This window comes from Heterodontus francisci, chromosome 14, assembly GCF_036365525.1.
Source record: "Heterodontus francisci isolate sHetFra1 chromosome 14, sHetFra1.hap1, whole genome shotgun sequence".
Lineage (NCBI taxonomy): Eukaryota > Metazoa > Chordata > Chondrichthyes > Heterodontiformes > Heterodontidae > Heterodontus > Heterodontus francisci.
The window spans coordinates 55445853-55473769 of NC_090384.1; the positions used below are offsets into that span (position 1 = coordinate 55445853).

The 27917-nt window shown below is 46.1% G+C and overlaps 1 protein-coding gene and 1 non-coding gene across 6 annotated transcripts in view; one reads left to right on the forward strand and one right to left on the reverse strand.

Moving 5' to 3' along the window:
- Window positions 1-19172: 19172 nt before the first annotated feature.
- On the forward strand, window positions 19173-19245 carry trnak-uuu (transfer RNA lysine (anticodon UUU)). Its single transcript has one exon. It is a non-coding gene; the product is annotated as a tRNA-Lys (tRNA).
- A 4504-nt stretch (window positions 19246-23749) lies between these two features.
- Window positions 23750-27917, reverse strand: part of LOC137377052 (uncharacterized) — a 108586-nt gene continuing 104418 nt past the window's right edge. For all 5 annotated transcript variants that reach the window (XM_068046248.1, XM_068046247.1, XM_068046246.1 and 2 more), the window contains one exon: window positions 23750-26855. In XM_068046248.1, coding sequence (XP_067902349.1) covers window positions 26839-26855 — 17 coding nt within the window. In that variant the 3' untranslated portion in view covers window positions 23750-26838. The remainder of the gene's footprint in view (window positions 26856-27917) is intronic.

A 27917-nucleotide genomic window follows, 5' to 3' on the forward strand; every position in this document is an offset into this window, starting at 1 on the left:
CATTGACTAGAAACTGAACTGGATCAGCCACTACTGTAGCTCCAAGAATAGGTCATAGGCTGGGAATTCTGCGGCAAGTAACTCACCTCCTGACTCCCCAATGCCTGTCCACCATCTACAAGGCGGAAGTCAGGAGCGTGATGGAATACTCTCCACTTGACTGGATGGGTGCAGCTCCAACCAAACTCAAGATTCTCAACACCATCCAGGACAAAACAGCCCACTTGATTGCCACCCCATCCATCGCCTTCAACATTCACTCCCTTAACCACTGACACACAGTGGCATCAGTGTGTACCATCTACAAGATGCACTGCAGCCACTCACAAAGGCTCCTTCGACAGCACCTTCCAACCCATGTCCTCTACCACCTAGAAGGACAAAGGCAGCAAATGGTTTTACCTACACCCCAAGGATTGCAAATGGTTTTACCTACACCCCAAGGATTGCATTGGTTCAAGAAGGAAGCTTAGCACCACCTTCTCAAGGATGGACAATAAATGCTGGCCTACCCAGCGATGCCCACATCCCACGAATGAACAAAAAAAGTTCTTGTCCTCTACCAAACTACTTGAAGCCGGCAGGTTTACCTGAAGCAATGCATCATCCAAGAAGTGGAGACCATCACTTGCACTTATCTGACCTTTTGCCTGTAGAAGTGAGCCAAGCCTCTGACCACCAGTGTTTTCCTGAAACCGTGGGACTGGCAGGGTCTGGAGGAGCAGCAGGGTCAACTGCTCCAGATTGCTGACCTCAATTGCTGACGATGGGCTGTGAGGGAGATGCCCTGTCTCCAGGTCAGCTCCTCCGAGGAAGAAGGAGTGTTTTGTCTGCCACTGCAGGGAGTTTCTACAGCCTGAGAGGAGCTTGGTTCCTTCAGGATCCCACTATTGATTGCCATAAAGGGAGCAGGAGGACCCGGCAAGGCTGGATGATAATCAGGGTGGGAGACTACTTAAAAACTTCACTGACTGAGGTAAGAAGTTCAGAGTTTTCATAGATTTAAAAAAAAACAACTCTCATCACAGACTCAGAAAATTTACACATCATTCACCATTCTACACTCCATTAATGATATCATTTGCAGTTTATATAAATGTATGCATGATGATAACAACATCTAATGGGGTATTGCCTTGGTGAAAAAAAATCTATTGCTTTGTGTGCAGATACATACAATAACTTGAATACCAATCCAAACAAAAGCTTGCATTCATATAGCACCTTTAACATAAAGAAAAATCTCCTGAGGAACTTCACAGGTGGAATTTTGCAGGGAAAGTAATGTGAGCCACGGAGGGAGCGATTAGTCGGGGATGACCGAAATCTGGCCAAATAGGTGGGTTTTCAGAATAATTTTAAAGGAAATTACAGGAAAGAATGGTAGATATGCGGAGAAGGTTAGGAGGAGAGTGGAGCCAATGTGTGGAAAACAGCTCCTGACTCAAGATATCACCTATCACTCCAAACATAATGCACCAATGCTTGAACAAACAACATTATCCGTCACATTAATGGAAAGTACTATTAAGCCATTGTTTAAGTTGTGTAGGTGTATCATAATTTATATATTTTGTACAATGCTTGGACATTAAAGGGGTTAAAGTATTAAACCAGTATGCTGGTATGGGTATGTGGGCAGCTGGTAGACCTGGAAGGGGATATGCAACAAGCAAGGTTAGGGAACCTTTGGTTTAGATCAACAGTCAGGGTGAGATAAGGATGTGCACTGCCACCTAATATATTTAATCTAGTACTAGATACTGTGATGAATCTTGCACTAAAAGATGATATTGAGAAGTCTCCTTATGTGGCAGGACTTTAAATGATCTCAGATTTTCTGAAGACATTGACCTTACAGCACATGCAAAACAGAATTTCAGAGATGAACTAATATGGTGTACGTGAACTCTTGAAACTTAGGAACACACATTAACAAAGATAAGACAAGTGTCATCCACTTGCAAAACATCAGGAAGATATACACGTTACAGTTGATGGGGAATGCAGGTGAACAGGTGAAAAAAGTTTGTCTGTCTTTGTGGGGGCGGGTTAGTGGCAGAGAATGGGAGTTGTGAAGACAACAACAACAATTTGCCTGATCATTCATACTGAATCAGAAGAAGATTCCCTGCTAAAATAAACATCTGCATCTGGGCTGCACATTGAAACCACTGAGAGCTTTTAGTTTGAGCTGCGTGAGAATCTGGAAATTTTACACTGGACGTCTAATGGAGTGAAAACATAATTGTACTCAGCCTTCACTTCACTGAGCATGGCGAATACTTTCACACGGCACTGAGAGTACTGTTGCATTCTGGGAAATTATATACTCTGCACATGCTCAAACTGCGCAACCAAAATTCAGCTGTCACACCAGGCAAAAATATCACGTCCAAGTGTAATCTTTTGTGAGGTTAACGCCTTCATGTAAAAACTTTTACTGGAATATTAAAGGATATAAAAGAAAATTCAATAGATAAATATTATTGTGAAATATGTTTCTAAAATGCATTTTATATAATTTCTTAGAAATGTTAAAACTGTAAATTTCAGTTATTAAGAAACCTTGGCAGATAAGAAACTTCCAGCTGAAAGAACGAAGTCTTCAAATTTAGTTTTTAGGTTTTCTTAGCAATGCTATTAACAAATAAAGTCCATGTCGAACAGCATTATTCTTATGCAATAGTTGTATAAATTTGGCAGGCCTGTTTCATGCCACGCCCTTTTTTTCATTCCAGTACTCATTTTTGGCACAGTCCTGGAATGACTTTGGCAGCCTCCTCTACTTCAAACTCTCAGTTCCTCTAGAGGCTTAAATATACTTTTTTGTCTTTGGTTTTTCTGGCATTCACACTGAGTTCAGTATGGGCACAAAATGCAGAATTTTCTAACACTGATACAAAAACGGAAATTGCTGGAAACACTCAGCAGGTCCTGCAGAATCTATGAAGAGAATAGACAAATCAACATTTTGTTTTTGCACACTTGGTCAAAACTGCCTCGTTGACAATCTCCAGTTCCAAAGCAGATGATTGAATGAAATAATGGATTTATTAGCATGCCAAAGCAATGTCCTCCAGGCTCAGTTAATGCATTAAACCAGCAAGAATGTCAAGAAGAAATAACATCTCCAGATGACCAGATAAACTGGTGCTGGTTGGTATTACTAAGGTTGAAGTTGTTTTATATATATTTATATAGCAGATTTAATGTAATAAAATGTTCTAAGGCGATTCACAGGAGTGCTATAAAACAGAATTTGACACTGAGTCGCGTAAGAATATATTAGGACAGATGGCCAAAAGCTTGGTCAATGAAGTAAGTTTTAAATATTAATTTTATATTAATTGTGTTTAATTGCAGGCAGGTGGTGAGCATTAACTGGGGTCTCAACGATGCTCAAAATGTTATGAACACTGGACCTTGTAACATGATTATGTTTTAAACAATGTGATTTTTGAAAATTCAAGATGGAGTCCAGAAGATCAGGTGATCTCACATCCACTCTGTGAAAGGACAAGACACAAATCATGGTTACCAGGACAACAGAGAACACAGATCAATGATTTTCTTTTGAAAAACAAAGACTGCAAGGCTAACACCTGAAGAACAATGGGTTTCATTCACCTTCTCAGAGTTTCGAGTCCTAAAACAATGAGTCAGTAATTCGGAAAATGTAAATGTACCAGGCAGCTGTTAAAACCTGGGAAAAATGGAAGACCCAAGTGGTCCTGTGAAACCAGATTTCTGGACTCTGCATATTGGAACAGTACAATAAGCTATTGACGTTAACAGACTTTCTGCTGCCAGCAGGCTGTAAGAGAAGAAACCAGGCTGTAAGAAGAAAACCCAGCAGTTGCAGCCTCACAGAAGGCTGTAAGAAAGGAAGACAACCAGCAGTGGCAGCTCGAGAGAGGGAGAGGGAACACCTGCTCTTGGAAGCCGAATACAGCAAAAGGGTGCGAAGACTTGAACCTGTTTCGAAAGGTAAAGCTTCTGGAGATGTAAAGGACCAGCAGGATCACCAGGAAATGTCTTATTCATGCACATCCAGGTCAGAAGTACTCAGAGAAGTGGGAAAAGAGGACATTGATTTTTGAAAAGATCTGTGATATCCAACCCACTGCAACTGGGAGGATTTTGGGACTTTTAACCGCTAAGGATTTTGCCATCAAAAGGACTAAGTAATGTATAAGTGTGGTGTGAGGTTTTCGGTACTTTAATAAGTAAAGAAAACACCTTTCTTGTAATTTAGGGTAACAGCTTCTTACAAAGTACTATTCAGTTAACTGGGGATTTCTTTTAGTTTAGTTATTATAATAAAAGTCTTAAAACGTGAAATCTTGTCATATAATTCTTGAAGTTTGTCTGGGGGTTCATATCTTGGATTTTTCATGTTATCAACCTCACTGAGGTTATAACACTATAAATACACACAGGTTCAGCCCAACTGCTTGCCCCTCTTCTGCAGTCACAACCGTGCCCAGGTGTCCCTGGAGAAGGAGCACGCAGTGTCTGCTGGTACGCTTGAGGCCTCCATGACTGATGGGCACTGGGTGGACTGGAGTGCACCATACACTGGGAATGTTATTTTATTTTGAAACATTAAGTCTCCTTTAAACATTTTGTTTTTTGCTACAGTAAATTACTGGTGTCCCTTTAATAGGGGCACTCAGTCCTTCCTTTTAACTTATCATTAAGTTCAAAAGAGGTATAAATACACACAGGTTTGGCCTAACTGCTTGCCTCTCTTCCATGGCCAAGTTTGTACCTAGATGTCCCTGGAGAGGGAGCACATTGTGTTCACTGGTATGCTTGAGACCTTCCATGGTCGATGGGCACTGAGGGTGCCTGGAGTGCATTACTGCCATTGGTAATGTCACCGTAGTGTTATGGCATGACCGTTCAGGACAAAGCCCCCAATCAAAATATATGATTCTGATTGCGGTGGGAGCAATACACTGTCAATTCAGTCCCGTTGCCCCATAGGTCACATAACATATATCTTTAAGCTTTCCAAATCAAAGAAAGCAGCAGCCTAATTGAACAATCTAGTAACCTCCGAATGGGGTGAACCAAACCAAGTATCTTTTGATATTAACAAATTAACTGTTTATTGGGAAAAAACCTAAAATTTTAAACACTACTAAGATAAACCAATATCTACAGACCTTATAACTCATTTAAAGAATCTAACTCCCGCATTCACATACATATACCCAAACTATCAGATGTTTGACGTTTAATTAGCTGCCTGAAAAAAAATAGAATAACAATAAAGTCTTTGCAGATTTATGGTCCTGACTAAGTGGAATCTTGCAATGTGGAACAGTCCAGGGTTACTTGAAGTCTTCCAAGGCTGATGATTCCGACAATAGGAGTTCAGCAATTAAAGTTCAGTAGTTGAAGCAACAAACTCCTCTTTCCAATGTTGAACACAGTAGATCGACAAATAGCTATTTTTTTTCAAAGAATTAATCTGGCTTGACTTTTCAGAATTCTGACAGAGAATAACAAATAGGATTTAAATAGACTTAGGGAGAGCTCTCCCCTTTTCTTCATGTGCCAGAACAATCTGTGTCTGTGTCCCAACTGTCTCTGAACAAACAGGTTTCAAAGTCAAACGGCAACATTGTATGTCCTGTTCTCCCTCTCTGTATGGCTGTATCCCGGGCAACCAAGATGCACTTTCTGGTAACTTCTGAAGCTGATAGCCTTAAAGGAGTACTGATCTCTTACAGCCTTAAAGGAGAATAAAAACAGGGTCAAAAGATTAGCTAAATTTCCTTTAAAGTTTTTCGGTCTTTGTTACAGTGTATTAGTTGTGTCACTTTCAGAAGGGGCACTGAGTGCCTCTTTATAAATAGCCTCCTGGTTGGTCCAGTAGAGACAATGATGTTTATACTGAGCCTGGGTAGCTTAGTTGGCAGAGCATCAACCTTTTAATTTGAAGGTCCAGGGTTCAAGTTTCTAGTCACACAAAGCTTTTCTATCAAGTTCCTTAAGCTTTCCACAAAACACCACTCATTTTGCACTTCAGTTCCAGGTTCCTGATCTTTGGCCACCTGGTGCAGAGGGGAGTGAGCAGATCGGAGGGCTTCCATGTTGGACTGATGCTGGGTCTGGCCAAGACGGCCATCAACAGGCCCAGATAGCAGGCACTTGATTGGGTTGTTCTGCCCGACTGCCTGCCTCTCTTCCATGACCATGTTCACACCCAGGTGGCCCTGGAGAGGAAGCGCATGCTGTCTGCCGGCAGGCCTTCCCCAACCAGGGGGCTAGAGTACATCATCACCCCTGGTCACGTCACTTCAACCTGATTAACTAAGTTTCCTTTAAAGTTTTTAGGTTTTTTGTTACTGTGTATTAGTGGTGTCCCTTTGAGAAGGAAAACTTATCTCCTCTTTATGAGCAACCTCCCAGTTGGTCCAAAAAATGTATAAATACATAGACTACAATTGTAGTTGTTAGTTTGGGAGGTGTAGGGTGTAACTTTGTAATTAAATATCAAAGTGTGTAATGATTGGCTCCAGTTCTAATCTTCACCATCTGGCTTTTTGGGGTAGAACAGCTTTTACTTGGATGATGAGGACAGGTATTGCTGCTGCTGATCCTGCTGCCTGGAGCCTGGGGTCTAGAGGGAGAGAGTGAAGGAGGCTGGAGGAGATAAGCTTTCAAGTTTCTTTGCTGCTGACTCACCCACATTGGGAGGGGGGAAGAGAAACAGGCAGAATTGCTAACAGCAGCTTTGGAGGACAGAGAGAGTGACTAATTCATACAGCAAGAGGAGGGTGCTTGGTGCACTTGTTGTTAAAGATGGTTGCTTGTAGATTGGGGAAAGAACAAAGACCAGAAGATTGTAAGGGTGTATGTGCTCCTGAAAATTAGCTGGGCTGTGCACACAAATAAATACCCCTCCCTCATTGCCTGGCCCAGGACAGCTGGAACTGCCTGGTTGAAGTTTTCTTCAATCCCATTAATAAGACCTGGTGGAGGACTGTGCCTGGGCAGTTCCAGCTGTCCCAGGTGAAGACATCTCCTCCTCCAACCGTGAAGATCACCAGCAGAGACTTTGATAATCCCCAGAAGGTGCACCCCTGCAGTGCCACCCACTCACCAAACCTACTTTGAGTGGTGAGCCCGCCCTATAACATCCCTCCTTCCCTCCCTTTTACCTCTTTGTCTCTGTCTTTCTCTCTATCTCTTTTTCAGAGAGGCAAGCAACTTGACCTTCGGTCTCCTCACTATTACTATTGTATCTTTCAACTGGGAGGAAGCCACCGTCCCAGTCCAATCTAAGGAAGGGGTGGTTGTCCTTTCTTGGTGCTCTTCTGTGCAGATGAAGACTGTCATCAAGCTTGACACTCAGGGTGTGTGTAGCTCACAAAACCTCCATGGTAACTCCATCTTCGCCAGTGGCAGGGACTGTGAGGACCTACACAGCAGTGTCTGCCTCTGCTTCTCCCACTGCTCTTGTAGCCCCATCACATTCACTTTCATCACCAAAGAACATGGGCTGAAGAACTACACTCACCCCAACATGACAATTGAATTGTGTGTTAAAGCCTGGCTGCGGTACTTGGCCCTCAGCCTTTGCAGCTGCCTTGAAAATGTATGGAAAGGTTGTGTTCTTTCTGAAGACTCTTTATTAACAACCTCCCATTTAATCCAAAAGCAGCTAAACTGTATGCATGGATCCCGAACAGCTCTTTGCTACAGCCTCTGACTTTTTATCTGACAGTCCGGGGTTTAAGTCCCTGTTCAGGTAAGGTTCTTAGGTCCCACCTTTCCACAAAATGTCAGCCATTTTGCACTTCAGTCCCATGCTCTTGATCTTTGCCCATCCAGTGCAGAGGAGAGTGGGCAGATCAGTGCGATTGCTCCTGGGCCTGGATAAGATGGTTATCAACAGCTCCATGTAGCGGGCTGTTGACAGAGTCATTCATCCCAACTGCTGCCCCTTTTCCCCGGTGCTCAGGTGTCCCTGGAGAGGGAGCACCTGTTGTCTGCTGGTATACTTCAGGGCACCAGGCATCTGGAGTGCATCATCACCCCTGTAATGTCACCTCAGTATGATTAACTCAGTTTCCTTTAAAGTTTTTATTTGTTACAGTGCCCCTTTCAGAAGGGGCACTAAGTTCCTCTTAACAACCTCCCAGTTGGTCCAAAAGAGGGATAATTGCTTGCAGGGACCCTGGATGGCTCAGTCAGTAGAACATCAGACTTTTAATCTGAGGGTTCAGCATTCAAGCTCCCCTTTAGGCGAATCTGTTCAATCAAGATTCTCAACTTCCACTCTGACACTTTTCCACAAACAGCACTCATTTTGCACTTTTGTCCCATGCTTCTCATCTTTGACCATGGTGTGCAGACGGGAGTGGGCAGATCGGAGGGACTTCTGGTGGATCGGGCGAAGGTGGCCAGCATTAGGTCCAGGCAGCTGCCGTTTGAGAGGGTTGTTCATCTTAACCGGTGCTTCTCTTCTGTGGCTACTTCCACATCCAGGTGTCCTTGGAGAGAGAACACACCTTGTCTGCTGGTACGCTTCAGTCTTTCCCTGGGAATGCCACTTCAACCTGATTTGCTAAGTTTCCTTTATAGTTTTGGGTTTTTTTGTTACAGTGGATTAGTGATGCCTCTTTCAGAAGGTGCACTTAGTTCCTCTTTATTAACAATGCCCAATTGGTCCAAAAGGGGTATAAATACACAGAGTACAATTGTGGTTGTTGGTTTAGGAGAAATAGTGTGTAACTTTGTAAATAAATATGCAAGTGTGTAACGATTGGCTCCAGCTCTATCCTTCACCATCTGGCTTTCTGTAGTAGAGCATCCTTTGCTGGGTGATGAGGACAGGTATTGCTGCTGATGATCCTGTTGCCTGGAGCCTGGGGTCTAGCGAGAGAGACAGTGAAGGAGCCTGGAGGGGAGGAGTTTTCAAGTTGCTTTGCTGCTGACTCCCCCATATTGGGAGGAGGAGTAAAAGAGGAGACAACAGACAAAATTACCAACACCTGCCTTTTTTTTTCTTTAGTGTAGAGGGAGCTTTACTCTGTATCTAACCCTGTGCTGTACCTGTCCTGGGGGTGTTTGATGGGGACAGTATAGAGGGAGCTTTACTCTGTGCGAACACCTGCCTTCGAGGAGGGGTAGAGAGAGAGGGAGACTAATTCTTACAGCAATAGGTGGATGCTTGGTGCACTTACTGTTAAAGACTGTTGCTTATAAGTGGGGGAAGGAAACTGAAAGAAGCTGGAAGATTGTGAGGTGGGTGTATGTGTATGCTCCTGAAAGTTATCTGTGCCGTGCACACTATTAAATCCCCCACCCTCATTTCCTGGCCCAGGACAGCTGGAGCTGCCTGCTTGACGTTTTCTTCAATACCATCAATAAGACCTGGTGGAGGACTGTGCCTGGACAGTTCCAGCTGTCCCGGGTGAAGACATCTCCCCCTACCAGGAAGATCACCAGCAGAGACTTTGATAATCCCCAGAAGGTGCACCCTGCAGTGCCACCCACTCACTGAACCTACTTTGAGTGGTGACCCCGCCCTATAATATCCCTTCTTCCCTCCCTTTTCCCTCTATGTCTCTGTCTTTCTCTGTATCTCTTTCTCTGAGATGCAAACAACTTGACCTGTCGTCTCCTCACTATTATTGTTGTTTCTTTCAACTGCAGAGAAGGGATGATGCTACCCTCCCATCCCAATCTAAGGGAGGGGTGGTTTTTCCTTTTTTAGTGCCCTTCTGTGCAGACAAAGACTGTCATCAGACCTGACACTCAGGGTGTGTGTAGCTCACAAAGCGTCAATGGTGACTCCATCTTTGCTGCTGGCAGGGACTCTGAGGACCTACACAGGAGTGACTGCCTCTGCTGCTCCCACTGCTCCTGCAGCCCCATCACCATGCACTTTAATCACCAAAAAACATGGGATGAAGAGCTACAGTCACTCCAACATGACAATTGAGGCATGTGTTAAGGCCATGGTTGGGATATTCAGCTCTCAGCCATCATAGCCATCAAAAAAATGTAAGGAAAGGATGTGTTCTTTCTGCTTATTCATTCCTTTTTAAATAAACAATCTCCCAGTTGCTCCAGAAGAGGGTCAACTCCACATAAGTGGTCTGGATAGCTTAGTTTGTAAAGCATCAGACTTTTAATTTGGTGGTCCAGGGTTCAATCCCCAATTCGGGCAAAGCCTTTCAATTAAGATTCTCACATTCCATCCTGATACTTTGTCAAAAATGTAAGTCTCTTTGTACTTTAGTCCCATGCTCCTGATCTTGGGTCACCCGCTGTGGAGGGGAATGGACAGATTGGAGAACTTCCTCGTGGAACTGCTTCTGTGCGTGGCCAAGGTAGCTGTCAATTGGTCCAGGCGGTGAGCGGTTGAGGAGGTCATTCATCCCAACTGCCTGCCTTTTTCTACAGCTACATTCATGCCCTGATGTCTCTGCAGAGGGAGCACTTGGTGTCTGTTGGTAAGCTTCAGGCCTTCTGCAACCGATGGACAACGGGGTGAATTGGAGTGCATCATCAACCCTGGTAATGTCCCCTTCGGGAATATCACTTCAACCTGGTTGACTAAGTTCCCTTTAAAGTTTTGGGTTTTTCAGAAGGGCCACTTAGAATCATAGAATAGTTACTTCCTTTCAAAACATTGCAGGAATTCCAATTATTTTTGCAGGTGTCTGTCACTGAGAAAAATCCTTTTTCATTTTTTTTTGAAACACAAAGAAGTCCAAGATTTTATTACAAAACTAACATCTTTTGTGACCCGTGTAGGACGGCTTCTCCTTTGAAACTTCCCACTTTGTTGAAATGGTCTGGGTACATTCTTTGTAAATCTTGGATGGACTTGATAGGGTCAATCCTGTTCTGGTGTTGTGTCTTTGGTCTGCTACTGATCCCATGGATAGTTACTATTTGGAACTCACTACGTGCTGGTAGACCTGCAACTGCTGGACCTTCTGTGTTAACAATAAAGAATACTTGCTGTGACCAAATGGAGTTTTCATAGCTGCACTTCTGTTCCAGAGTATGTATACAGTTGATCGGTGTACCATTGTATGTTGCAAATCTTGTCTTCATTTGTTGTGTCATGGCTTTCCATCTCTCTAGGTACATGACCTTCTCTATTCGCAACGGCAAAACTTGCCCCATATCAATCTTAAACCTTAAAGTATGTTTACCACCTTTCTATGGGCATATTATGTCAATTGTTGTGAATGCTTCCCTCAGTATAACCACATCCATTTGGTGTGTAGGGGTTACTGTATGGAAGTCTTGCTCACCTTTAATACCCTGCATGTTATTCACATCACTGTCAATCTCGTGGACATGATTGCATCTGATTTAGCTTTTGGTGGATGTATTCCTACTTCTTCTACCAGGTGGTGTCTGCTTCTTTTCAGGCCACGGTCTGTTGTGACTCCTGAGCAGTTTACCATTATTGGAGTTCTTGCACAGCCTTGTCCAATGCCCTTTCTTGCCACACACCTTGCAGTTGTCCATGAAGCAGGACAGTTTCTTGGTTGGTGCATCAGGTTGTGCTTGCCATATATCTTGCCTGGCAGAGGTGTCCTGGTTACCTTGCCTAGAGCTATAGTAACAAGTGCCTGTATGTACTGCCTACTTGCAGCAATTGCCTCAGACTTCCTGCCTTCTCTTAGGAGACTTTCAACATCGTACCCTTTTTCCTTGTCTAGGAGCTTTTTCTGAAAAACTTCTATCGGGGTAGATTAAATCACCAACTTCATAATGCGCTCTGATAATTCCACCTCTGAGAAGTTACAGAGTTGGCCTTTCTCTCCGCACCTGCTCACAAATTGGTCAATGGTCTCTCAATTGCTGCCTGTATGTCATCAACTCTAGGCAGTGGATTTAGAAATTGAGTCTGACCCTGAGCTGGTCCTCTAATGTAGACCATAGTCTTGCTGGGTCCTTCTGCTTTGCTTCAAAAAGTCCCAAGGTGTTAATCTGGTATAGTCCATCATTACAGGTTGCTATTTTTATCTTGACCACTTTTTTTAACCAACTCCGTGATGGCCAGATCCAAAAAACACAACTCCATTCTTTGTTTGAAAAGTTGAAACTCATGGAGGAGATCTTGGGCCTTCCAATTCATGGAAGGTTATTTAGTGGACATGGTGCCAAATTCCCAGTGTCAAAAATGCAGCTGGAGCTTTCCCCTTTAAATTGCAGCCTTTTCTACTTTTGCTTTTTTGTTCTTGGGCCTTTCCTTGGAGAAAAAAAAAACTTGCAGCTCTACTGTGTCTGCAGCGTCGAGCTTCGGCCAAGCCCAGAATATGTGCCTGTGGCACGAAGCACTAATGGCGGGAAAACATCTGGCGATTCTGATACACAGCCTCGAAGACAACCGACCTTGCTCACTGTCTCCAAGCATGGTTCCACCTGATTTCTGTTGGGTTTTTTCCAGCCACTGTCAATCTGAACAACCCCCTTCGTGTACTCATTGCGTCTTGATCACCCACTTTATGGAAGGTCGTCGAACTTGTCTGTGCCTAATCGCCACCGCCCCCGATGAGGAGCTACGCTGCCCTGTCCGTGCCGGACCACAACGGGAGAGATTGCTGGTCTCGATGTCCTGCCCTAGAACACTGGTCCCCTTGAGTATCATTCCATCGCTTCTCTGTAATAGTGCCACCCCTGAGATGTTACCTTCCCTGCATGGTGCTATCACCACATTGTGAATGGTGTGCTGCTTCAGAGTCCACACAGTATCCTGATATCGATGAGGGTGTGATTCTTCAAAAAACCAAATGCTGTCACTGATGCCACTGACCTCACCTGCACCACCATATTGCGTTATTGTTATTTCATGTAGCAATAAGGAACCAAACCATCTTAAGTTGAGTGGTCGTAAACTGTGGATTCTTTATTTGTATGGTAACACATTTACAAGAAAGCTCTGTCTTACACGTGCAGCTAGGCGTCTTGCTCAACTCCAACTAACTGATCATGTGCCGAATAACATCACTTCCTGTGATGCTGTGTGGAACACTTACATTGTTAAACCGATATTGCAACAGTGACCACATCTATAAATATGTTATCCACGAAACTCTCAGCATCGAGGGTGTCTCTTGAATAACAACATCCTGGTTGGTCCATAAGAGGTATGAATACATGCAGGGAGCGCTGATAGCTCAGTCGGTAGAGCATCAACAGGTCCAGGCATCAGGCGGTTGAGAGGGTTGATCAGGCTGGCATACATCATTAAGAGTGGCAGAACAGGTTGAGAGAGCAGTTAATAAAGCTTACAGTATCCTGGGCTTTATTAATAGAGGTATAGAGTATAAGAGCAAGGAAGTTATGTTGAACTTGTATAAGACACTCGTTCAACCTCAGCTGGAGTATTGCATCCAATTCTGGGCGCCACACTTGAGGAAAGATGAGAGGGCATTGGAGAGAGTACAGAAAAGATTCACAAGAATGGTTCCAGGGATAAGTAATTTCAGTTATGAAGATAGTTTGGAGAAGTTAGGATTGTTTTCCTTGGAGGAGAAGGCTGAGACGTGATTTGATAGAAGGGTCTGGACAGAGTAGACAGAAAGAAACTGTTCCCACTCGTGGGAAAGAATCGAGAATAAGAGGGCACAAATTTAAAGTACTTGGTAAGGGAAGCAAAAGTGACACAAGGAAAATTTTTTTCGCACAGCAAATGGTTAAGGTCTGGAATGCGCTGCCTGAGAAAATGATGGAGGCAGGTTCAATTGAAGCATTATAAAGGGAATTAGACAGTTAGATGCAAAAGAAGAATGTGTAGGATTATGGAAAGAAGGCAGGGGAATGGAGCTGAGGGAATTACTCTTTCAGAGAGCCAGTGCGAACATGATGGGGCAAATGGCCTCCTTCTGCACTGTAACAATTCTGTGATATTCTGTGACTGCCTGTCTCTCTTCCGTGGCTATGTTTGCACCCAGGTGTCCCTGGAGAGGGAGCACACAGTGTCCGCCGGTATGCTGAAGGCCTTCTATGAACTGTGGGCACCAGGGGGCCGCGAGTGCATCACTGCCCCTGGTAATGTCACCTTAGTCTGATTTGCTAAGTTTCCTTTAAGGTTTTTGTTTTTCTTGTTACAATGTATTTGTGGTGCCCCTTTCAGAAAGGGTACATAGTGCTTCGTTATTAAAAATCTCCCAGTTGGTCCAAAACAGGTTTTTTTTTTTCCAAAATATACTTTATTCATAAAACTCTGTAAAAATTACATTGCCAAACAGTTTCCAAACAGCACGAAAAAATACAAACATTGCAAAAGAGATCAGTTTCTTTCAATAATGTCATGAGTTTCTTCCCAACCCTTCCGTTTCACAATTGTCATGTCAATTACAGTTTTACATTTACAGCAATTGAGAATATTAACGATACAGTTCGAGGGGCTCCCCATGGTTCCAGCCCCTCAGTCCAGCTTGGTGGGGGAACCTTACACTGTGGTCTTTCCCCATTGAGCCTTTGCTGCGACTGCCCCAAGCTTTAGTGCGTCCCTCAGCACGTAGTCCTGGACCTTGGAATGTGCCAGTCTGCAACATTCGGTGGTGGACAACTCTTTGCGCTGGAAGACCAGCAAGTTTCGGGCAGACCAAAGGGCGTCTTTCACCGAATTGATAGTCCTCCAGCAGCAGTTGATGTTTGTCTCGGTGTGCGTCCCTGGGAACAGCCCGTAGAGCACAGACTCCTGTGTTACAGAGCTGCTTGGGATGAACCTTGACAAAAACCACTGCATCTCTTTCCACACCTGCTTTGCAAAGGCACATTCCAGGAGGAGGTGGGCGACCGTCTCTTCCCCACCACAGCCAACGCGGGGGCACTGTGCGGAGGGGGCGAGACTTCGGGTGTGCATGAAGGATCTGACGGGGAGGGCCCTTCTCACCACCAGCCAAGCTACGTCTTGGTGCTTGTTTGAAAGTTCTGGTGATGAGGCATTCCGCCAAATGACTTTGACGGTCTGCTCGGGGAACCATCCGACAGGATCCACCGTTTCCTTTTCCCGTAGGGCCTTGAGGACATTCCGTGCAGACCACTGCCTGATGGACTGGTGGTCAAAGGTGTTTTTCCGCAGAAACTGCTCCACGTTGGATAGGTGGTACGGCGCCGCCCAACTGCACGGTGCGTTCCGCGGCAATGTGACCAGGCCCATCCTTCGCAACACCGGGGACAGATAGAACCTCAGCACGTAGTGACACTTGGAGTTTGCGTACTGGGGATCTACACATAGCTTGATGCAGCCGCACACGAAGGTGGTCATCAGGATGAGGGCCACGTTGGGTACATTTTTCCCGCCCATGTCCAGAGATTTGAACATCGTGTCCCTCCGGACCCGGTCCATTTTAGATCCCCAGACGAAGCGGAAAATGGCTCGGGTGACTGCCACGGCGCAGGAGTGGGGTATGGGCCAGACCTGCGCCACGTAGAGCAACAACGTGAGCGCCTCGCACCTGATGACCAGGTTCTTACCTACAATGGAGAGAGATCGCTGCCCCTACATGCCCAACTTTTGTCGTACCTTGGCTACTCGCTCCTCCCATGTTTTGGTGCACGCCCCGGCCCTTCCGAACCATATCCCCAGCACCTTCAGGTAATCTGACCTGACGGTGAAGGGGACAAAGGATCGGTCAGCCCAGTTCCCAAAGAACATGGCCTCGCTCTTGCCGTGGTTAACTTTGGCTCCCGAGGCCAGTTCGAACTGGTCGCAGATGCTCATCAGTCTGCGCACGGACAGCGGATCCGAGCAGAAGACGGCGACGTCATCCATGTACAGGGAGGTTTTGACCTGAGTGCCTCCGCTGCCTGGGATTGTCACCCCTCTTATGCTCGCATCCTTCCTAATAGACTCAGCAAAGGGTTCAAAACAGCAAACAAACAAGACCGGGGACAGAGGACAGCCCTGTCTGACTCCAGATTTGATCGGGAAACTTTCAGATTCCCACCCGTTGATTGACACTGCGCTACTGATGTTTGTGTAGAGCAGTTGGATCCAATTGCAGATTCCCTCCCCAAACCCCATTTTGGAAAGCACGTCCATCATGTAGGTGTGCGATATCCTGTCAAAAGCCTTCTCCTGGTCCAGGCTGATGAGGCAGGTGTCCACCCTCCTGTCCCGTACGTAGGCGATCGTATCCCTGAGTAGCGCGAGGCTATCAGAGATCTTCCTGCCGGGTACAGTACAGGTCTGATCGGGGTGAATCACCAGCTCCAGAGCAGACTTGACTCGACTGGCTATGACTTTGGACAGAATCTTGTAATCAACATTAAGCAGTGAGATGGGCCGCCAATTTCTGATTTCTACCCTCTCCCCCTTCTGCTTGTAAATGAGGGTGATGATGCCTTTTCTCATGGATTCTGACATGCTACCAGCCAGGAGCATACTCTCGTATACTTCCAGCAGGTCCGGGCCGACCCAGTCCCACAGGGCCGAGTACAACTCGACCGGTAAGCCGTCGCTCCCGGGAGTTTTACTCGCCTCGAAAGACTCGACGGCCTTTGTCAGCTCGTCCAGAGTTAGCGGCTTGTCCAGTCCCTCCCTCCTGCTGTCATCTAAGACCTCTGTGATAGATGACAGGAAGGACTGGGAGGCTCTGCTGTCTGTGGGCTTCGCGTCATACAGCCCAGCATAAAAGGATTTGCTGATCCTTAGTATGTCGGACTGCGAAGACGTTACCGAGCCATCTTCTTCCTTCAGGCTGCTGATAACAGAGCTCTCTCTGTGTACCTTTTGGAAGAAGTAACGCGAGCACGTCTCATCCTGCTCGATGGAGCGGACTCTGGACCGGAAGATGATCTTGGAGGCCTCCTTGGCAAAGAGCGAGGCCTGCTGGCTCTTCACCTCTTGGAGGTCCTCCTTGACCTCGACCCCCATTGACTGCAACCGGAGTAGATTTTGCATAATTTTCTGGAGTCGGGACAGTTCCCTCTGTCTCTCTCTCGCCTTCTGAACACCTTTGTGGATGAAGAACCTCTTGATGTTCTCCTTAATCGCTTCCCACCAGTGAACTGGAGACTCAAAGAGGGGTTTCACGGTCCTCCAACCATTGTAATCCCTTTTGAGTTCCTCAACGTTCTCTGGGGTCAGCAGTGTCGCATTGAGCTTCCACGTCCCTCTGCCAACCCGCTGGTCGTCCTGTAAGTGACAGTCGGCCAGTAAGAGGCAGTGGTCGGAGAAGAACACCGGCTTGACGTCGGTGGATCCGACTGTGACAGCACGGGAAACAAACAGGAAGTCAATCCTGGAACGGGCAGACCCGTCCGATCTTGACCATGTGTATCTGCGCTGCGCTCCGTCTGCAGGTTTGCTGAAGACGTCGTGCAGTTTGGCATCCTTAACTGTTTCTATGAGGAATCTGGACGTAGCGTCCAGTTTGCTGTCGTCACTGCCGGATCGTCCAGCCGCATCGATGATGCAGTTGAAGTCACCGCCTAGGATGACCGGCCTGGATGTCGCCAGCAGCAGTGGGAGCTGCTGGAAGACGGTCAGCCGCTCGCTGCGTTGTACCGGGGCGTACACGTTGATCAACCGGAGCGGAGCGTTGTTGTACATCACGTCTGCTACGAGGAGGCGGCCGCCCACCACCTCCTTAACTTCGGAGATGGTGAAGTTACCTCCCCGCAGCAGAATACCCAGGCCGGAGGAACGGCAGTCATTACCCCCCGACCAGATCGATGGCCCGTGGGACCACCATCGCGACCACTGCCTGTAGGTGCTGAGGTGTGGTATTCCACACTCCTGCAGAAACAGTAGGTCAGCTTTGACCTTGGCAAGGTAATCCAAGGTTGAAACACATCGCGTAGTCGATTTAATGCTACGCACATTAATGGAAGCAATTCTTACACCCATTTTTTTCTAAAAATTAGTTGTTGCTTCCCATACCATTTGTCCTCGCTAGTCCCAGTCCTTCCCCTTCGGGATGTTCCTGCATACCCATCGTATGCGCAAGCAGTTTCACGTTGGTTGGGCTCAGAAACCCCTCCTGATTTTTCATGCAGGGTTTGTGCCGCTCGGGTGACATCGGGGGGGTCTTGTAGGCAGAGAGGATTGGGTTGTCCTCAGCTGCTTCCATCTGTTCCTCCTCGAAAACATCACAGCTCCCGGTCTCCCGGAGCTCAGGTGCGCCAGACGTGTCTTTGCTCCCGGTGTCCCGGAGCTGAGATGCGTTGGCCACGTCGTTACGTGTGGGGAATTGGGGTTGGGGCACGCCGGGCCCATCACAGCTTCCAGTGCCCGGGGGCTGGGATGCTTTATCATCCATCTCGGAGTTCTGCCGCCTCTTTTGAAGGGGCTGTCGTTCCAGCATTTCCCCGTCCAGTGAAGAGGAGTTGTTGCAGTCTGATTCAGAAGAGAGCCTCCTCTTGCCACTGGTTTGGGTGGTGGCTTTGGGATGTTTTTTCTTTGTGGTTTTCCTCTGGACCACTTGCCACTGACCTGTTTGTCCATCTGCTGCCTCCTCCTCCATTGATTCTGTCTGCGGAGGAGGGGTTTCCGGGCGCTGGGTAGGTGCTGGGTCGTTGGTTTCAGCTGCCTCCCCTTCCTTCTCAGGTTGAAGTTCCTCACTGCGGAGAAGGTTGCTGGTCTCCTTTCGAACAGCGGACGCCTTCGTCCAACCTTCGCCCGGCCATTCCTTGGACCTTGCCGCCTGAGCATAGCTGAGACAACGTTTGGGGCAGGTCTTGTAGAGATGGCCTGCCGCACCGCACAAGTTGCAACACTTAGTCTGCTTACAGTCCTTGGTCTGATGGCCTTCCTCCTTGCAGTTCTTGCAAACAACCGTGCTGCAGTTGGCTGCCATGTGACCAGATTTGCCACAGGTGCGGCAAACTCCGGGCTGCCCAGCGTAGACCAAGAAGCCTCGACTTCCCCCGATAGCGAAGCTGGAGGGAGGGTGGATGATGGCTCCACTGGGATCTACCTTCAAGGTCACCTTGACCTGCCGCTTGCTGGTCCAGATCCCAAAGGGGTCCTTGACATCAGTGCTGCTGCCGGCCACCTCAACGTACCTGGCGAGAAAGGTGAGTACATCCACCACCGGAACATGGGGGTTGTAGAGGTGAATCGTCACCACCCGGTCCCGTTGTGACGGAAGCGTGAAGAGCGGCTCCGCTGTGAGGATCGACAGTGGCGACAGTTGGTCCAAAACAGGTACAACTGCATAGAGGGAGCCTGGATAGCTCAGTTGGTAGAGGATCAGACTTTTAATCTGATAGTCCAGGTTTCAAGTCCCTGTTTAGGTGAAGCTTTTCAATCCAGATTCTCAACTTCTACTCCTATGCTTTTCCACAAAACATAAGGCAGCATAAACATTAAAAAAACCCCAGAAAAAGTGGTGTCACAGGAAAGCTGTGACCTGATTGGCTGGTAGGGGATCTGTACTGAGTTTGAAAATAAAACATTGATAAAAATTGATAAAAACCCTAATTAACTAATTAATGAATAAGTAGAGTAACTAAACTGGAGGGAGGAGATTACTGTATTTAGTTAGCATTTAATATTTATAGTAGAAATCTAGCACGAGGGACCACATAGTTAATTGTAACATAATTTAGTAAGGATTTGATAAGTATTTATTCATTTTACATTAATTTATTAATTAGTGCTAGAAAGGTCAGTTAGAAGGGTAAAGTGCTTCACCTGTGAGATGTGGGAGGTCCGTGACGCTTCCACGTTCCGGATGACTACATCTGCAGGAAGTGTACACAGTTGCAGCTCCTCACAGATCGCATGGATCGGTTGGAGCCACAATTGGATGCATTTAGGAGCATGCAGGTGGCAGAAAGCATCATAGACAGGAGTATTAGGGAAGTGGTTACACCCAAGGTGCAGGCAGATAGATGGGTGACCGCTAGAAGGGGCAGGCAGTCAGTGCAGGAATCCCCTGTGGCTATCCCCCTCTCTAACAAGTATACCATTTTGGATACTGTTGGGGGGGATGGCCTATCAGGGGAAAACAACAGCAACAGTCAGAGCAGTGGCACCACACTGGCACTGTTGTTCAGCAGGGAAGGACAAAGCGCAGAAGAGCAATAGTTATAGGGGACTCTATAGTCAGGGGCACAGATAGGCGCTTCTGTGGACGTGAAAGAGACTCCAGGATGGTATGTTGCCTCCCGGATGCCAGGGTCAAGGATGTCTCTGAATGGACAGGGGGCATTCTGAAGGGGGAGGGGGAACAGCCAGAGGTAATGGTACACATCGGAACCAACGACATAGGCAGGAAGAGTGACGGAGTCCTGCAGGGGGAGTTTAGGGAGTTAGGTAGAAAGTTAAAAGACAGGACCTCTAGGGTTGTAATCTCGGGATTACTCCCTGTGCCACATGCCAGTGAGGCTAGAAATAGGAAGATAGTGCAGCTAAACATGTGGCTGAACAGCTGGTGTAGGAGGGAGGGTTTCAGATATCTGGATCATTGGGATTCCATCAGGGACAGGTGGGACCTGTACAAGAAGGACGGGTTGCATCTAAACTGGAGGGGCACAAATATCCTGGCTGCGAGGTTTGCTAGCGTCACTCGGGAGGGTTTAAACTAGTGTGGAAGGGGGTGGGAACCAGAGCAGTAGGACAGTAGGTGAAATAAATGAAGGGGAACTAGTAAATAAGGCCAGTAAGACTAAGAGGAAGAGCAGGCAGGGAGATGTTGCTGAGCACAGCAGGACTGGTGGTCTGAAGTGTATTTGTTTCAATGCGAGTAGTATAACAGGTAAGGCATGTGAACTTAGAGCTTGGATTAGTACATGGAACTATGATGTTGTTGCTATTACAGAGACTTGGTTGAGGGAAGGACAGGATTGGCAGCTTAATTTTTCTTGGATTTAGAAGTTTCAGGCGGGATAGAGGGGGATGTAAAAGGGGTGGGGGAGTTGCATTACTGGTTAAGGAGACTATCACAGCTGTACTGTGGGAGGACAGCTCGGAGGAGTCATGCAGCGAGTCAATATGGGTGGAGCTCAGGAATGTTGGGGGATTACTACAGGCCTCCCAACAGCCAACGGGAGGTAGAGGAGCAGATATGTAGACAGATTTTGGAAAGATGTAAAGGTAACAGGGTTGTAATGGTGGGTGATTTTAACTTCCCCTATATTGACAGGGAATCACTTAGTGCTAGGGGCTTGGATGAGGCAGAATTTGTAAAGAGCATCCAGGAGGGCTTCTTTAAACAATATGTAGATAGTCCAACTAGGGATGGCACTGTACTGCACCTGGTATTGGGGAATCAGCCCAGCCAGGTGGTCGACGTTTCAGTTGGGGAGCATTTTGGGAACAGTGACCATAATTCCATAAGTTTTAAGGTACTCGTGAATAAGGATAAGAGTAGTCCTCGGGTGAAGGTGTTAAATTGGGGGAAGGCTAATTACAACAATATTAGGCAGGAACTGAAGAATTTAGATTGGGGGCGGCTATTTGAGGGTAAATCAACATCTGACATGTGGGAGTCTTTCAAACGTCAGTTAATTAGAATCCAGGACCGGCATGTTCCTGTGAGGAAGAAGGATAAGTTTGGCAAGTTTCAGGAACCTTGGATAACGAGGGATATTGTGAGCCTAGTCAAAAAGAAAAAGGAAGCATTCGTAAGGGCCAAAAGGCTGGGAACAGACGAATCCCTTGAGGCATATGAAGACAGTAGGAAGGAACTTAAGCAAGGAGTCAGGAGGGCTAAAAGGGGTCATGAAAAGTAATTGGCAAACAGGATTAAGGATAATCCCAAGGCTTTTTATACCTATAAAAAGAGCAAGAGTGTAACCAGGGAAAGAGTTGGCCCACTCAAGGACAGAGGAGGGAATCTATGTGTGGAGCCAGAGGAAATGGGCGAGGTACTAAATGAGTACTTTGCATCAGTATTCACCAAAGAGAAGGACTTCGTGGATGATGAGTCTAGGGAAGGTAGTGTAGATAGTCTGGGTCATGTCGTTATCAAAAAGGAGGAAGTGTTGGGTGTCTTGCAAAGCATTAAGGTAGATAAGTCCCCAGGGCCTGATGGGATCGACCCCAGAATACTGAGGGAGGCAAGGGAAGAAATTGCTGGGGCCTTGACAGAAATCTTTGTCTCCTCATTGGCTACAGGTGAGGTCCCAGAGGACTGGAGAATAGCCAATGTTGTTCCTTTGTTTAAGAAGGGTAGCAAGGATAATCCAGGAAATTATAGGCCGGTGAGCCTTACGTCAGTGGTAGGGAAATTATTAGTGAGGATTTTTCGGGACAGGATTTACTCCCATTTGAAAACAAACGAACTTATTAGCGAGTACAGCATGGTTTTGTGAAGGGGAGGTCGTGTCTCACTAATTTGATTGAGTTTTTTGAGGAAGTGATGCAGATGATTGATGAAGGAAGGGCAGTGGATGTTGTTTATGTGGACTTCAGTAAAGCCTTTGACAAGGTCCCTCATGGCAGACTGATACAAAAGGTGAAGTCACACGGGATCAGAGGTGAGCTGGCAAGATGGATACAGAACTGGCTCGATCATTGCAGGCAGAGGGTAGCAGTGGAAGGGTGCTTTTCTGAATGGAGGGTTGTGACTAGTGATGTTCCGCAGGGATTAGTGCTGGGAACTTTGCTGTTTGTAGTATATATAAATGATTTGGAGGAAATGTGGTTGGTCTGATTAGTAAGTATGTGGATGACACAAAGGTTGGTGGGGTTGTGGATAGTGATGAGGATTGTCAGAGGATACAGCAGGATATAGATCGGTTGGAGACTTGGGTGGAGAAATGGCAGGTGGAGTTTAATCTGGACAAATGTGAGATAATACAGGTGGGAAGTATACAGTAAATGGCAGAACCCTTAGGAGTATTGACCAGCAGAGAGATCTGGGCGTACAGGTCCACAGGTCACTGAAAGTGGCAACGCAGGTGGATAAGGTAGTCAAGAAGGCATACGGCATGCTTGCCTTCATCGGTCGGGGCATAGAGTATAAAAATTGGCAAGTCATGTTGCAGCTGTACAGAACTTTATTTAGAGCACACTTAGAATATTGCGTTCAATTCTGGTCGCCACACTACCAGGAGGACGTGGAGGCTTTGGAGAGGGTACAGAAGAGGTTTACTAGGATGTTGCCTGGTCTGTAAGGCATTAGCTATGAGGAGAGGTTGGATAAACTCGGATTGTTTTCACTGGAACAACGGAGGTGGAGGGGTGACATGATAGAGGTTTACAAAGTTATGAGTGGCATGGACAGAGTGGATAGTCAGAAGCTTTTTCCCAGAGTGGAAGAGTCAGTTACTCGGGGACATAGGTTTAAGGTGCGAGGGGCAAAGTTTAGAGGGGATGTGCGAGGCAACTTCTTTACACAGAGGGTGGTGAGTGCTGCCAGGGGAGGTGGAAGCTGGTACGATAGCGACGTTTATGAGGCACCTTGACAAATACATGACGAGGATGGGAATAGAGGGATATGGTCCCCGGAAGTGCCGAAGGTTTTAGTTTAGACAGGCATGAAGATCGGCGCAGACTTGGAAGGCTGAATGGCCTGTTCCTTTGCTTTACTGTTCTTTGTTCTTTACAGCATTTTGCACTTCAGTCCCATGCTTCTTTGGCCAGCTGATGTTGAAGGGACTAGGCAGATCAGAGGATCTCCTTGTGAGACTGCTCCTGGACTGGCCAAGGTGGCCATCAATAGGTACAGGCAACAGGTGGTTGAGAGGCCATTCATCTTGACTGCCTGCCTCTCTTCCAGCAGCTATGTTCACATCTAGGATCCCTGGAGAGGGAGCATGCTATTCCATGTGGTGCATAAAATGGTTACTACCAAATGCCTTTATTTACATGCCATGCAATCAGAGGTTACATGAATACGGTAAGCCAAAGTGTACAAATGTATTTATCCAAACAACCATAAAATAAAGTCTGTTCTTTCTTGTCCTTTCAAATAGACTGTCCCAATACATGCATTTCGCATATAATCTTTAAAACATGAAGGTTGGTTTATGTTATGCATGCGAGTTGTTATTGACTGTTTCCCTGGTGTCTGCTGTTCCTTGGGTAATGTTGCTAGTGGTTCTTCTCTGGGGAAAGTTCTTGCTCTGGTGACTGTTGCTGCTGTGGTGATTGTTGTTGCTCATCTATTGCACTGGTTGGAGTATGGTTGGCCTCTGGGACTGATGGTTGTTCAGTTCGTTGTTCAGTTGGTGAACTCAAATTTGTCTCAGCAGCTAATTGCTGTGTAGGAGCAGCTTCTCTGGTTGAGTGTAGCTATCTGCGGTTGCGATGATAGATCTGGTCATTCACCTTCACCTGATACCATTGAGGTGACAACTTCTTCATGCAAGTCCCAAGTTGCCAAGTCGGCTTGTTTTTATTCTGTGCATTGAATGTTTGCATTCTGACTGGCTCTCCAACTCTCAGCTCTGGCAACGTTTTGCTATTTTTTCAAACTGACATTTAACTTTCTGTCGTCTCACTATGATCTTGTCTCTCACACCCGTTACTACTTCTGGTTTTAGTTGTTTCTTAGCTGTTGGAAGTGTCGTCGGGTGCAGCATGACATTAGTCTCCCAACTGAACTACTTCCCATGCTTCAGTAGGTGTGTTTCTCCACTCTAATATTGCCTTGTACACATCTGTGCTGGATCTAGTCGATTTCTTTATGGTCCTTTTGACAATGTTCACCACCGTCTCAGCCTTTCCATTTGACTCGGGATAGTGTGGAAAAGATGTGTAGTGTTGAATTTCCTAATCATTCATGAAGCATCTGAATTCTTCACTCATGAACTGAGCCTACTGTCGCTTATCACAATGTCAAGAATGCCATGACGACTGAAGCGTGCTATTAGGCATTCTACAATCTTACTGGTAGTTGTTGACATCAGTTGGTCTAATTCCCCGTAGTCTGAATAGAATGTGAAAATCAGTTCCAGTGAGGGTGAAGAGGTCTACTCCAAGCTTCATCCTTGGTCTGCCAGGTATATGACAACTCATGAGGGGCTCTTTGGCTTGGTCAGCTTGATGATCATTGCAAGCACTGCACTCACTGATGTGGTCCTTAATCTCATTGCTCATGTTTAGTCAGTAGAGCATTTCTCTTGCCTTCCTCAGACTAGACTCAATTCCTTGATGGCTTTCGTGGACATGCTTCAGTATCTCTTGTCTCATCTCTTTAGGGATAATAATCTTAGTCCCTTTGTACAAGATGCCATCTTGGGCATTCGTCTCTGTATACCCAATGCTCTCTTACAGCAACAGGTGTACCTTTGATGATTTCAGGCCATCCTTTCATCACAACTTCCTGTAGCACTTGAAGGGTTGCATCTTGTCATGCAGTTTCTTTTATCTGAGCAAGACGCTTGTCTGCAGATTCAATGTCTCTGCTGGGTTAGTTACTTCCAGAGTATGTCATGCTGTTGCTTCTTGTTGAATCTGGAAGATTTTGCACTCTACTAGCATTGTCAACTTCCTTCAAAGGGAGCGCAGCTCTCGATGGCATATAGGTGATGTACATCTGCTTCCCTTGCTTGACTTCTCTGCAAACAAAGTAACAGCCTTTACAAATGTTTTGGAGCAGATAGAAGCAGTTTAAAAAAAATGCTTTGAAGTAGCTTGTGAGCAGACTCTACCATCATTTTCTCTCTCCCAAAACAGGCACTGGTTGAAATTCTCACAAGCAAAGACAATAGCCAGACACTCTTTCTCAATCTATGCATAGCATCGTTCAGTTTGCATTCATGCTCAGCATGCAAACACAACTGGTTCCCCTTGCCACATGAGAGTGGCTCCAAGTTCTGTTTCATTCATGTCACACTGCAGGGTGACTTCCTCATTGACATCATAGTACCTCAGCAATGGCACTGTCATCACTAGTTGTTTGATTCAAGTGAAAGCTACCTCTTGTTCTGTGCCCCAATACCACTGAACATCCTTTGCAGTGAGCTTGTGTGGAGGTTCATGCTGTGATGACGGATTAGGCAAGAGTTTGGCTAGGTAGTTCATAAATCCTACAAATCGTAGAACTGCCTTCACGTTTGTTGGTTGTTGCATCTGCTACAGCTCATACCTTATCAGGATCAGGGTGAAATCCTTTAGCTGTTATTACATGCCCAATGTACCTGACTTTAGTCATGTTCAACTTCAGGTTCATCTGGTGATCTCTCTCTAGCAGTCTCACTAGATTCCAACCATCGTCTGTGATGACATCTTCCATCGTATCTCCACATCCATAGACTAGAAGATCATCCACAATCGCTTCCACTCCATGGGATATTTAGACCCTCTTATTAGCAATTTCTCAGTTGGTCTAAAAGAGGTATAACAACATAGCGAAGGAGCCTGAGTAACTCAGTTGGTAGACTAGCTGCCTTTTAATCTGACAGTCCAGTGTTCAAGTCCCTGTTCAAGGAAAGCTTTGCAATCAAGATTCTCAAATTCCACTCTCGCACTTTTCCACAACACATAAGCCATTTTGGACTTCAGTCCCATGCTCCTGAACTTTGGCCACCCATGCAGAGGGGAGTGGGCAGATCAGAGAACCTCCTTGTGGGACTGCTCCTGGGCCCAGCCTAGGTGGACATCAACAAGTCCAGGCAGTGGGCGATTGAGGGATTTGTTCATCCTGACTGCCTGCCTCTCTTCCACAGGTTCATTTGTGCCTGAGTGCCCCTGGAGTCCACCTTCATGCTTCAGGCCTTCTGTGATTGGTGGGCACTGGGGGAAATTGGAGTGCATTGCCCTTGATAATTACACCTTAGTGTGATTAGTTAAGATTTCTTCAAAGTTTTTGGGTTTTTGTTACTGGTTGATTTGGTGGATTTGAGATCACTTGACATCAGAGTCCAACATGACCTTATAGTAGAATATTTTCATGTGGTAGCTCTATAACATCAGGTGTCCTTACACATGAGGGTTTGCTATTGACTTGGATTCTCTGTAGAAAGAAAACAAAATATTTTAATATTTGCCTATTTTTTTTTTAAAAAACAAAATATTTTAATATTCAATTACTGTTATAAATTAATTTAATTTTAGCATCTAAAGGATGCCTTTATCACCCTTTAGTGATAAAGTGGCAGTTGATTATTTGTTATTTTTAAAGCCAGTTATCTTTGTGCAGGTAGAATAGGCATGAAGCCATGCTGCGGCCACCATCTACACTTGTTAACAAACTCCATGCAGATTTCTCATGGTAGTGATACATAAATAGGGCAAATATTGGGGGTGTATCTACTTAATTTAAAAGAATGAAATTGTAAATGCAATTTTTTATTTGCTTGTGCAACGTAGATGCTGCTTGCAAGACCAGAATTTATTACCCATCCCTAATTGCCCTTGAGAAGGTGGGGTTGAGCCAACACCTTGAACGGCTGCAGTCTTTTTGGTGCAGGTAAAGAAAGAGTGCTGTTAGGAAGGGAGTTCCAGGATTTTAACCCAGCGACAGTGAAGGAGTGGCGATATATTTCCAAGCCAGGATGATGTGTGGCTTGGAGGGGAACTTGCAGGTGGTGGTGATCCCTTTCATCTGTGCCCTGTCCTTCTAGGTGGTAGAGGTCGCGTGTTTGGAAGGTGCTGTCAAAGGAGCCTTGACTAGTTGCTGCAGTGCATCTTGTAGATGGTACACACTGCTGCCAAGGTGAACCAGTCGTGGAGGGAGTGAATGTTTAAGGTGGTGAATGTGGCCCCAATCAAACAGCTGCTCAATGCTGGATGGTGTTGAGTCTCTTGAGTATTGGAGCTGCCATTCATCCAGGAATGTGGAAAGTATTCCATCATACTCCTGACTTGTGTCTTGTAGATGGTGGAAAGGCTTTAGGAAGTTTGGAGGTGAACTACACAATACAGCCTCTGACATGATCTTGTAGCTACAGTATTTTGGTGGCTTCTTCAGTTAATATCGGTTGATAGTGACCCCTCAGGACGTTAATGGTGGGGAATTCAGTGATGGTAGCACCATTGCATGTTATGGGAAGGGGTTGAGATTCTCTTTTTCGAG